Source organism: Nicotiana tabacum, chromosome 6, assembly GCF_000715075.1.
Source record: "Nicotiana tabacum cultivar K326 chromosome 6, ASM71507v2, whole genome shotgun sequence".
Taxonomy (NCBI): Eukaryota; Viridiplantae; Streptophyta; class Magnoliopsida; order Solanales; family Solanaceae; genus Nicotiana; species Nicotiana tabacum.
Genome location: NC_134085.1, coordinates 137,283,434 through 137,296,307, shown reverse-complemented (window position 1 = coordinate 137,296,307; position 12,874 = coordinate 137,283,434). Strand labels below are relative to the sequence as shown.

The 12,874-nt window shown below is 39.8% G+C and overlaps 2 protein-coding genes across 2 annotated transcripts; one reads left to right on the top strand and one right to left on the bottom strand.

Moving 5' to 3' along the window:
• Positions 1-1,997: 1,997 nt before the first annotated feature.
• On the bottom strand, positions 1,998-2,525 carry LOC142182069 (uncharacterized). Its single transcript, XM_075255978.1, has 2 exons — positions 2,504-2,525; positions 1,998-2,410 (listed from the first exon to the last, which is right to left on the bottom strand). The coding sequence occupies exons 1-2, from the start codon at positions 2,523-2,525 to the stop codon at positions 1,998-2,000; spliced, it is 435 nt and encodes a 144-aa protein (XP_075112079.1).
• A 9,205-nt stretch (positions 2,526-11,730) lies between these two features.
• On the top strand, positions 11,731-12,502 carry LOC142181840 (uncharacterized protein PAM68-like). Its single transcript, XM_075255440.1, has one exon. It carries the CDS (start codon positions 11,834-11,836, stop codon positions 12,407-12,409), a length of 576 nt encoding a protein of 191 aa, XP_075111541.1. The 5' UTR covers positions 11,731-11,833; the 3' UTR covers positions 12,410-12,502.
• The last annotated feature ends 372 nt before the right edge of the window (positions 12,503-12,874 follow it).

Below are 12,874 nucleotides of genomic sequence, written 5' to 3'. Positions count from 1 at the left end.
TCCACAAAGCATCGGCAGACATAGTTGCTCCATCACCGATCTGAGCTACCATACTGGCTGAACTGCTCCAATTGGCTGAGCTGCTGGAGTTTGAAACTGGGGAGCCATCTACTCTGGAGTGCGAGTAGCAGGAGTGTGAGCTCCTCCTCCAGCCTAAGAGACGGCTGGTGCTACAGGAAGCAAGCCTGCTCGGGTGACACTCTCCATAAGGCCCACTAGACGGAGCAGAGCATCCTGGAGTACTGGGGTAGCAATAAAACCCTTTGGGACCTGAGTTGGGCCCACCAGAATGGTCAGGGATGGAACCTCATCATCAAAGTCAACCTGAGGCTCCGCCGCTGGTGCTATTGCTCTGGGCTGAGCTCTGCCCCTACTTCGGCCTCTAGCAAGGCCTCGGCCTCGCCCTCAACCCCTCATGGGAGCTACTGCTGGGTGCTCGGGATATTGGTCGGTGGATGAGGAAGCGCGTGTTCTAACCATCTGCAAAATAACAGAGTAGAAATTCAATTAGTATTGAGAAACCAAACCGCACGACAGGAAAGAATAAAGGTGAAGTTTTTCCTAACCCTGTAGCCTCTGGGGGATAAATACAGACGTCTTTCTCAAGAAGCCTGCACAAAGGAGAAGAGATTTTCGAAAAATCTTTAATGAAACGACAATAAAAACCTGCATGGCCCAAGAAACTACGAATGCCTTTGACGGACATCAGTGGGGGAAACTTCTCAATGGCTTACACCTTTGCTTTGTCCACTTGCAAACCATTTTCGGACAGTTTGTGCCCCAAGACTATACATTCACGTGCCATAAAATGGCATTTTTCCCAGTTTAGCACCAGGTTCGTCTCTTCATATCTAGCAAGAACTTTATCAAGATTCATTAAACAATTATCAAAAGAGCATCCAAACATGAAAAAATCATCCATGAACACTTCTACAAATCTTTCAACCATGTTAGTAAAAATAGCCATCATACACCTTTGAAAAGTCACAGGTGCATACAAAGACCAAAGGGCATTCTCTTGAATGCATACGTGCTATAAGGACATGTAAATGTGGTTTTCTCTTGGTCCTTTAGGGATATAGCAATCTGATTATACCCCGAGTAACCATATAAGAAATAGTAGTACTCCTGGCCAGCTAATCTATCAAGCATTTGGTCAATAAAGGGGAGGGGGAAGTGGTCCTTTCGGGTGACATTGTTCAATTTTCTATAATCTATGCAAATTCTCTACCCAGTGACAGTTCTTGTAGGAATCAAGTCATTATTTTCATTAACCACTACAGTCATCACCCCTTTCTTAGGTACACATTGAACGGGGCTTACCCATTTGCTATCCGAGATTAGAAATACAATACCTGCATCAAACCACTTAATCACTTCTTTTCTTACCACCTCTTTCATGATTGGATTTAGTCGGCGTTGTTTCTCTACACTTGGCTTGTGTCCGTCCTCCATGAGGATTTTATGCATGCAAAATAATGCCTTTAATCTCAGACATTGTCCACCCAATTTCTCGTTTGTGCTCACGTACCACTCTCAACAGCTTCTCTTCCTGCGATTTAGACAAGTCAGAAGAAACAATAACAGGTAAAGTGTCATAATCACCCAAATAAGCATATTGAAGGTGAGGAGGCAGGGGTTTAAGCTCCAGGTTTAGAGCTTCCTCAATTGACGGCTTTGGAGGAGGCCCATTTGGCCTATTCAGGGGCTTAAAAGGGTGTATCCCCTGCATGTAATCGCAGGATGCATCTAGGATATGTATCACCTCATCAACCTCATCATCAATCTCCAAGCTATTGAACAACATAAGTGCTTTATCTAGAGAATCATCTAGATATACACTCGTGTCAAGAATTTGCTCATCCACTTCCATAACAGATATCATTGAGAGCTCCTCATAGTGGAGGGGAAGTTGGATTGCTTTGTAGACATTAAAGACTATTTCCTCGTCATCCACCCTCAAAATCATTTTTCCCTCTCTCACTTTAATAATTGCATCACCAGTATCCAAGAGAGGTCATCCCAATATGATTGGAACGAGGTTCATCAGCCTCATAATCTAGGATAATGAAGTCTGCAGGAAAGATAAATTTCCCAATTTGCAGCAACACATCTTCAATCACTCCCTCAGGGTGTGCTATCGACCTATTAGCCAGTTGCAACATCACAGTAGTTGGTCTTGGAGCTCCCAGACCTAATTGCTTGAACAAGGATAAGGGCATCAGATTTATGCTCTCCCCTAAATCACAAAGTACATGACCCACATCAATATTACCAATTTGCACAGGGATGGTAAAGCTGCCAGGATCTTTAAGCTTTTGAGGGAGCTTGTTTTGGACCCGTGAAGTGCACTCCTCAGTAAGTGCAACTGTCTCAAACTCAGTCAATCTTCTCTTGTGAGCCACTATATCTTTTATGTACTTAGCATACTTTGGAATTTCATGAAGTACATCCACCAGTGGATTATTTAATTGAACCTGGCTCAATATAGAGAGAAATTTACTGAACATGCGATCATCATTCATTTTCTGCAATCTCTGGGGAAAGGTAGTGGTGGCCTTGCAGCCTCCACTGGCTCTAAAGGTGCATCATTTTTCTTTGATTTGTGTGTCACCTTAGGAATCAGCTCCCCCTCAGGTATAAGCTTGTCTTTCCTCTTCTTCGGTACTTCCTCTAGTTCCCTCCCGTTTCTAAGTGTAACTGCATTAGCTTGAGATTTCTTCTCTGTATCACTGGGGAGAGCGCCTGCAGGTCTAGTATTTTGGTTTGTTGCTAACTGCCCCATTTACCTCTCAGGATTACTAAAATCAGTTCTGAGCTGTTGATTGTCAAGCAACAATTTCTTCAGCAAGTCATTCGTACTCTCCTCCATTTGTTGGGGTGGCTTCTGAGGTTAATTGAAATTTGCTTGGGGTCTATAATGATTCTGATTCGGCTGATTCCCACCCCCATGAGAAGTTGGGATGATTCTTCCAATTTGGATTATAAGTGTTTCCATATTGTGCATGCTGATTTATCGGTCCTCTGCTCTGTTGCCCCATATAATATATAGATTTAGAATTCGTGGGGCACATGTCACTCGTATGATTGTCGCCACATAGTTCGCAGCAAATAGACATTTGTTACACATGTTGCATCGATTGTGTTTGCTGCATTGTCATTCTATTCACCTGATTTGCCAATTTTGCTACATCGGCTCTCATGGCTGAGAAGTCATCAAGCTCAATCAACCCGGCTACTTTCTGTTTAATTGCCCTTCGTGAATCCCCATCTCCTTGCCAATTATGATTATTAGAAGTGAAGTTGTTTAGCAAGAGTTGGATTTCACTGTACGGTCTAGCCATGCAACTACCTCCACAAACTGAGTCAAGATTCATCTTTGATGCATCATCTAGCCCATCAACAAAAGTGTGACCCAAGAATCCAAGAATCAACTTGATGTCCAAGAATCTGATTCCTCGCTGACTTTGTCTTCTTAATGGGGAAAAACTTGATTACGAATTTCCTTGCTAGATCATCCCAAGTGCGGATTGAGTTCACAGGTTCCTTTTGTAACCATTCCTTTGCTTCCCCAAGCAGTGAAAAGGGGAAAAGTGTCAGCCTGACATAGTCCTTGGAAACGTTCGGATAATTGTAAGTGTCCGTAATTTCCAAGAAATTCTGAATGTGCCTTTGCGGGTCTTCATGAGATAAACCCACATATTGCCCTATGGCTGATTCAGCTGCACCATGTATTGTTTGAGTTCAAAGTGCCCTATGATATCAGGCTTCACAATAGCCTAAGTCATATTAGCAAGACTGGGCCTTGCGGATTCAATCACCGCACGCTCTTCATTACATGCCATCTCTATTGGCTGTGGTGGAACTACGATATCCAACTCTCTTTCAATTCTAGTTCTAGCTTTGACCTCCCTCCTCACTCTATGAAGTGTTCGTTCAATTTCAGGATCAAGAGGAAGGAGGTTGTTTGCGCTTCTACTCCTTCTCATTCAAAAGAAAAGCTTGTGTTAACACAAACAAGGTAAACAGAAAATTAGAGCTTGAACAAATAACTAATAAATGCTTAACTCAGTCAAGTAGCTAATTTCAAAGTCCCTGGCAACGACGCCAAAAACTTGTTGCGACCAAAAACACTCACACAAGTGCATGTGATTGTCAAGTAATAAAGTAGTGAGTAGAGTATTGTTCCCACGAAGACTTGCGATTAACTAATGACTGATTTAAACTCAATTAACTTATCGATTCAAGAGATTTTTCACAAAATGTAGAAGTCACTAATTTACTACCTAAACCTATCAAGCAATGAATTAACTAGAAATTAACCGATCAAATAACAATCAGTAGGAGAGAATTTTCCAGGGTCACGGGCTAGTTAACAATCGTGTTGCGTTCATGGCTTAAAATGACTAATTAATTTATCTGAATTGTTGATTGGCGGGTTTGATATTGCTCATAAGAATTTGTCGAATTCTTACTCGCTTATTCAAGCTAACTTAATGCCTATATGTCTATGGAATTAAGATCAACAAAAATGCCTTTATACTTCCTGTATTTCAACCAAACAAGACAACTAGGTATATGTATATCCTAATTGTGAATCCGTTCCCCGAAGCCCGAGTTCAAGAACTTGCTATATTTAATTCGATATGCAATCTGGAATTCCCACTTTCGAGTTCAACTCTAGATTCGTAGATAGTATTTCATTGATAGCTACTCAGCAAAATAATTAAGAACAGAATTGAATAAACAACCCAATAAGATAAAATCAACTTCGTCAAATTAAACTTCAAACATCAACATTCATGTTTCACCCATGACCCTAGAACAATAGTGTTTTTAGCCATGCATACTCATGGTAACAATTTCAAGTAATTCCCAAGAATACATAAAAATCAATAAAAGAAGGAAAAAGTAAGAACTCAAGACGAATTCCGTGATTCCCAAGCTTTGTCGTGGCTTTTTCTCCTTTCCCGAGATGTTAGATAACCTAAAAGAGGTGTTTTTGGCTTATACATTGCGTACAAAAGTCGTAGGCCAAAGTTCTCATAATCCTAGTCCGAATCTGCTTCGGGGATTGATGCTGGGGTGGATGCTTCGCATCCACCTCGTCCTCTGCTTCTCAGCTTCGCATGCTAAGATGGACGCTTCGCATCCACCCTTTGTTCCTCCATCTCAGCTTTGCCCAGGTACGGATGCTATGGGGATGCTATGGGCTGACTTCACTGCTAAAGGGTGCACCAAAAAGCTTCTTTCCAAGGTTGGATGTGACGCATCCAACCTCTTTTCCTCTAGTTGGAACATCGTTTCTTCATATTTTTGCACTCCAAATACCCTAAATCATCGTATACAACTCCATTAATCATAAAACCAATAATTAAACCATGTTGGGCATTTTTAACACTAAATAGCAACAAAAAGCGGTTAAATCATGGGTAAAGTAATATCAAAACATATAGAAATATGCCCAACATCAGTTGCATCCCAGTATTCGAGCTAGCATGGCCCAGGAGGTGGAGATGGATACTGAGTATCAGCTAGTGGTGGAGATTGCTCACCGGATTGAGGTTTATCGCCAGAGGGGTAGTTTCAGTAGGACAAGAGGGCCCAGTTTTCTTGAGAGTTCAGAGGTGCCCCAGCTAGGGATAGGGGGAACCCCGGGAGGGGTCAGCCCAGCAGGCCCCCGTATCCAGCACCACCTCCACCTCCACGAGGTGCTCCAGTGAGACCTTATTTCAGCGCGATACCAGAGAGTTCTTATCGTCCACCAGCTATTCAGGGTTCCTCCGGCGGGTATTCTGGTCATCACGGTTCTTCCAGTGCTTACTTTAGTGCCATGGTAGAGAGTTCATATCGCCCACCAGCCATCCAGGGTTCTTCAAGTGGATATTCGGGTCAGCAGGCTCAGACTTCAGGGCAGCAGGCTATGGTGCCGAGGGCTGCTACAAGTGTGGAGATCCGGGTCACATGAAGAGGACCTGCCCCAGACTTCGGGGCAAGGCAGTACAACAGGGTCAGCAGCCTATGATTTCAGCACCGGTTGCTCAGCCTCCCAGAGGCAGGGGACAGACGGGTAGAGGCCATCCCAGAGGTGGAGGCCAGGCAGGGAGAGGTCAGCCAGATACTTCTCAGTCAGGTGTAGTGGAATTGGGTTGTGACACCATCCATAATGTTTGTGTCACGACCCAAGTTCTCCCTCCGTGAACTGTCGTGGCGGCACCTAGTCTCTACGATTAGGTAAGCCTAACAAATTGCGGAAAGAGGAAATGAAATACGAAGTTGGCAAGTTGCGGGTAAAACATAATAAAAGAGTTTAAAATGTCGCTTGGCATATACAATACACACTCTCAAACTGAATCAAACTCCCAAAACCTGGAATCTCATGAAATTACAAGCTATAGAAAACTACACAGTGTTCTAACTCCAGAATGTCTAATCAAAAGTAAATACAAGAAGTCTAAAGCTAAAGGGGGAATAGAGAGGGACTTCTAGATCTGCGGACGCGACAGATATACCTCAAAGTATTTGATATCGCCCACCTTACTGATAGAATGGCTAAGCAAAAGAACATGGATCTGCACACGAAAAACATGTGCAGGAAAGGTCATGAGTACACCACAGCGGTACCCAATAAGTGACAAGCCTAACCTCGGTCAAGTAGTGATGAGTAAGGTCAGGTCCCTATTGGTTTTATATATATATATATATATATATATATATATATATATATAAAACAAGATAAAGCAGTATGAAATGTGACAATATAATTAAAATACTAACAGTCGATAAAGAATAAAATCACAGAAAGAATTTAACTCAGTACACAGAGATAGCAACATGGGATCTCCCAGGATATCGTCCCGTAGTCCCAAACGTAAATGTGCACAGGATCTCTTGGAATATCATCCCGTAGTTCGAATCATAAATATGTAGGGAAATCTCCCCGAATATCAATCTGTAGTCCCAAAGTAAATATCTAGTACATGGAGATCTCGTCACGTAGTCCTAATTATAAATGTGCAGGGGGATCTTCTGAAATACCGATCCGTAGTCCCAAAGTAAACATGCAGGGGGATCTCTCGGGATATCGTCCCGTAGTCCCAAAGTAAACACATAACAGTCTCAAGAAAGAATCTACAGTTCTATCCAAGTTCGTACCAAGAAAGCAGAAATTTCTGTTCTAAACATGCTAAACAGAATTCAAGTAAACAGTTTAAGTAGATAGAACAGTTAAGTCACTTAAGCATGCTTTCCTAAGCTAATAGTAGGCTTTAAATACAAGTAGTGTTAAACAAAAAGGAAACACAGATATTTACTTGATGAAAATGGGGGTTTTCAACAATTAGCATGTGTACGCACTCGTCACCTCACATACACAGCACTCATATAACAACAGTACCAAAATCCTAAGGGAAGTTCCCCCACACAAGGTTAGGCAAGCCACTTACCTCGAACCAGCTCAAAATCAATCTGAAATCACGCTCTTGCCACGAGTATCCAACTTCGAATGGGCCAAATCTAATCAAATAAATTTCATAATGTAAATATAACTACAAACAACGAATTTAGCTAAAGGAATCGAAGCTAAGGTAAGAAAATAGAAAAATGCCCAAAAATCCTCCCTAGGCCTACGTCTTGGAATCGGGTAAAAAATACGGATTAACACCCATTCATTACGAGCACACTCGAACAAAAATCACCAAAATCCGATGCCAAAATCTCACTCAAAACTCGGATTTTAAATTGGGGAACTTTTCTCCCATTTTCAAACTTTTACCTTCAATTTCCTTAATTAGAAGAGGAAAACAACAATATATTATGGTATTATGATCAAAATCGAGTTAGAATTCGTTATCAAATGATTCTCCTTCAAAACCCCTCGAAAAATCGTCTCCCGCCGAGCTCCAATTCGATTTTTGTGTTATGAAATTTCAAACCCTCAAATTTTCTATATCTGCCCAGCGATTTCCGATCTGCGGTTCATGGGGCCGCACCTGCAGTCCCGCACCTGCTGCTTGGGCTTCGCATCTGCGGAACTTTATTATCTCCCTAGGCCCGCACCTGCGCTCCCTTATCCGCAGATGCAGACTGCTTCGGCGGTCCTTGATCCGAATCTGCGGTCACTGGCCCTTGTGCTCCAGACCGCACCTGCGACCTCTTGCCTCGCTTACGGGCCGCACCTGCGGGCTCCTCACCGTAGGTGCGAAAATACCAGAATCAGCAAATTTTAGAATTAGCCTAAGTCTAAATTCAACTTCCACTAAGCATCCGAAACTCACCCGAGGCCCGGGGACCTCAACCAAACATGTCAACCAACCCGAAAATATCATACGAACTTAATCCAACCCTTGAATCACATCAAACAACTCTAAAACCACGAATCACCCTCCAATCCAAGCCTAATAAACATGAAATCTCAAGAATTCTACAACCGATGCCGAAACCAACCAAACCATGTCCGATTGATCCCAAATTATGCACACAAGTCACATTCAACGCTACGGAGCTATTCCAACTTTCGGAATCAGATTCCGACCCTGATATCAAAATCTCACTATCGATCCGGAAACTTCAAAAATTCAACTTTTGGCATTTCAAGCCTAAATAAGCTACGGATCTCCAAAATACAATCCGAACACGCCCCTAAGCCCAAAATTACCCCACGGAGCTAGCGGAATCGACAGAATTCTATTCCGAGGTCGTCTTCACACTACTCTGACTACGGTCCAAATTCTAAAGCTTAAGCTCTCATTTAGGGACTAAGTGTCCCAAAACACTCCGAAACTCCAAACGAATCCTCCCGAAAACTCACAATAGCATAAATAAATCCGGAAAAAGTAATTAATAGGGGATCAGGGCATTAATTCTTAAAACGATCGGTCGGATCGTTACAGTTTGAGAACCCTTTCGCCCCAAAATATGCAACATCCATCTCCATTCTTAATTGCAGGGAGGGGAAGGGAGTAATAAGGGAAAGAGAACAGAAAGTGAAGAAAAAATGATAGTGTGCAAGAACTTGTTTAATTCGCTTTAACGCTCTAATGTAGAAGACTATAGCGGCTGACTTCAGCATTCTAAACTAGCTTATGCTCCACAAATGAACACACACCTAAAGTTTTATCATACACAGAATAATATTGTACATGATGTTAGGAGTTCCTCAATCACAGTTAATTGCAAAATAGTGCTTGTTCAGAAATTCCATTACTGGGGAATAGCAGCTTCTTCTTTTTCTCATTCTCAGCTTCAGTGAATGGGGATGACCAAACTTTCCCCCCCCCCCGCCCCACAAAAAAAAGTTTCCAAATATTCCTGGGACATATTAGATGTGAGCTAATGCTAACTATATTCTCTTTGTTATCAGAAAATTCATTCAAGAAACAGTATCATCTTGCCATGGAATAACTGCTTTCTTTCTCTTATTCTTTTTAAGATGACCAATTCAGTAAATGGAGATCACCACAAGTAATTCCGGTTTTCAAATTAATGTATTTTAGGAAGGGAGAGAGGAGAGAGGAGAGAGGAGAGAAAGAAGGAAAGGGTGTGACTAAATGTCTTGATTGAAGCCACAAATAATAGATTGGGAATCTTTTAAGGTGGATTGTATATATTTTGTAAACAAAATTTATTTATGTCAGGTAATTAGCTAAACATGGACATTAAAGGTAATAAAGCTTTAAATAGCGTATATGTATGAAAAAATCACTTAATGAATTTATTAGCTCATATTGAAACAGTTGGCCATGTGATTGGGCTCCGAAGCCCACTAGCTATGAGAACTAGGCCCTTTGAGTTGCTTCCTTTGTCAATGCTTAACCGGAAATCTAACCTAACTTATACACTATATTTATCTTAAATGAATATACTTTAAAATAATTAGTATAAGATATAATTATACTTTGGGTTTTATAGCAAATACCCTTTAAGAACAAAAGAAAGACAGACACTTTGCATACTCTCAAATTTCATTTTGAAATTTTATCCAAAACCACATTAAATATACACCAAATCATCCTAAATTTAAGATATAAGCTCCCCAAAATGTTCTCAAACTTTTAGACCACACCCAATCCGAAATTATTTTAATTTTTCAAACCCAAGTTTCAACTTTGAAGCTTCAAGTCTTCATCAATGTTGGAATTCGAGATTGAATTGATTCAAGAAAAGTTTCACTCGTCAAGGATTTATGTTTCTATTTCGTTGCAATTCGAGATTGAAAGTTACGATTTTTACTGCTTCACAGATCTAAGTCGTCTTTTTCGTCTTCTTTGTATGTATCCATATTATATTTCATTGTATGTGAGAGAATATAATTGATACATCTTTACCATCAAAATTGTATTCATTGATACAACCATTATACATTGATACAACTTTTTTATCAAAATTGTATTCATTAATACAACCATTAACAGTTGATACAATTTTCCATCAAAACTGTATTTATTGATACAATTACTATGCGCGAACAAATACAGTTGACACAACTTTTCCATCAAAGCTGTTTTCGTTAATACAGCCTGGCAACGAATTAATTGATACAGTGAGGCCTGTATACAACAAAATTGATATAGTAGTTACGAATAATGATTAGGCAAACTATAATTGTGTACGGTAGTTAGACTCTAAAATATAGTGCTTTATGAAAGTTCTCATCAACCATGTCCATACTTAATGAACCAGATTTATGAACTTACAATTACATGATTAAGTTGGATAAAAAATATTGTAATACATTATGAGTTGTGAATGCTGTCAAAATTGTTGGGTTTTTTAAACTTTATTTTAGTTTAAAGGGGGCGAAGGGGAAATGGAGAAAAAATAAAATATGAGTTTCCCTCCTTGACAAAGGGACATTGTCTCATATTGGAGGAGGAAAAGACTTTTGATGGGTATATATACAATTGTTCTTCTTCTAGCTCTTAAAAAGTTAAGAAGAAGGCAGTCTCGCGCCGCCGTCGTCGTCGCTCGACTCGGCTTCGGTGATCGGTTGATTGATTAATTTTTTGGATCAAATTTATTTGTTAATAGTAAATATTAACGTAATATTATTAAATTCAAATTATCTGTTTTTGTAAAGAAAAATTAATATTAAATCCAAATTATCCATTTTTGTAACGGAAAATTAATTTTCCTCCGCGTTTTAAATTCTCGTTTTAATTTGCATAAATAGCCATTTATGTTATGGTCATTTTACGTGAACAATCATAACTGACCTTCTAAAGAGTTGCGCCTCTTCGTTGGAACTCAACATGTTGGCTATAAATAGCAGTTCATTCTCTCAGATTTTCCATACGAAATTTCTGAATCCTCCTCTTCTTTTCTGCATTGTTTTAACTACAAAGAAAGTAACAATAAGTGTGATTTGCTACCGATCATTGTGTTCGCTGAAACACTGCGGTTTGAAGTACGGCTACACAAGTGTGTAATCCGTTCTATCCTGGGAGGAAATAATCCGCCACCTCGGGTATTAGGAGGGGATTAAGTTCCTTAAGGACTCGGATTATATTCTTTTTCTTCTATATTTCTGTTTATACGTTATTATTTTTTCTCCAGAATTATTTACAAATACAATATACTAATAAAAATAATATTGGAACTCTTTTTAAATGCAGTAAATATCATATAGATACTGATAAAGGCGGGGGGGGGGGGGGGGAGAGGGAGGGAGAAACGACTAAAATATTTTCAAAATATCCATCAATAATAAGCAAGCATGATAAAAAAAAGTTACGATCGAGGCACAACCATTCATCTATTTGGATAAGACTACTACTACCCGTAGCATTTACAAAGAACACGAATCCATGAGAAACGCGACCAAATTAAAATAGCTATGGAAACTCTCGTAGGTCTTCAAAACTCTTATCTCTCAATTACAAACTCATTTCCGTCGAATAGAAAAATCCCAATCCTTTTCCATAAAAACATACACAGAACTCTTGACCTCCACCAAAATACATGGAAATTACATGCCGAAGCAAAAGGCTTCGGCAATGTACCAGCTGAAACACAAAAGCAAAATGGAAAACTCGACGCCTCCAAAAGAAATAACAGAAGGGATAACAATAACAACAATGACGATAACGACGAAAAAATTCCGTCGGCAGTGTGGGAAAGAATTATAGGAAGGATGTTGTTTTACGTGGGAGCTCCAATGGTAGGCGGTGTCGCTCTGCTCCAGGTTTTGGATATAGTAAAGCAACAACAATTGTGGGATGTGCCTGTTTGGTTACCATTCTTGACAACGTTTATCACGTTTGGAGCTTCAACACTTGGAATTGCTTATGGGACATTGTCAGCTAGTTGGGATTCTGAGAAAGAGGGGACATTTCTTGGGTTGGAACAAGCTCAGAAGAATTGGGTTGATATGTGGGCTGAAGATGGTAATGATGATGAAGAAAATAGGTGAAGCAATTAAGAGAGAAAAAAAAATGTAAACTAATTAGTACTTGTATTGTTCATTGAATATCGTCTAATACTATTGTTTAGCCTCAAATTTAGATAACAATTAAACTTATATTGTGGTTTTAAGGATATGTAATTTCGTCAAATACCAATTGATAAGCAAGAAAATAAATGAATAAATTAGAGAATAAAATAAATCAAACCAGTATGCTAGCCAGGTCTCGGTCTTGATTCGAGGTAGTCTCGAGGTGAAACAATAAGAATACTAAAAGTTAAAGCAACTCTGATGTACAATAAGTGAAATACCAGGAAAGTAACGAATGTATATATTCTTATCAGTGAATCATGATGCTTACAAATGAATAGGATCTCTCTTTATATAACAGAGGAGTCATAAATAAGGTACACTTTTAATTATAATAGGAAACCATATTAACATCCAATTAACCGTCGTGGATTGATACGTATC

What these genes read in the sequence shown, in the direction of transcription:
- LOC142182069 (XM_075255978.1), bottom strand. Translation starts at nt 2,525, where the DNA reads ATGAATGATGATCGCATGTTCA. An exon ending in GAATGATGATCGCATGTTCA is followed by an intron (nt 2,411 to 2,503) that starts GTAAATTTCTCT and finishes AGTACATAAAAG; the next exon opens with ATATAGTGGCTCACAAGAGA.
- LOC142181840 (XM_075255440.1), top strand. Translation starts at nt 11,834, where the DNA reads ATGGAAACTCTCGTAGGTCTTCAAAACTCTTATCTCTCAATTACAAAC.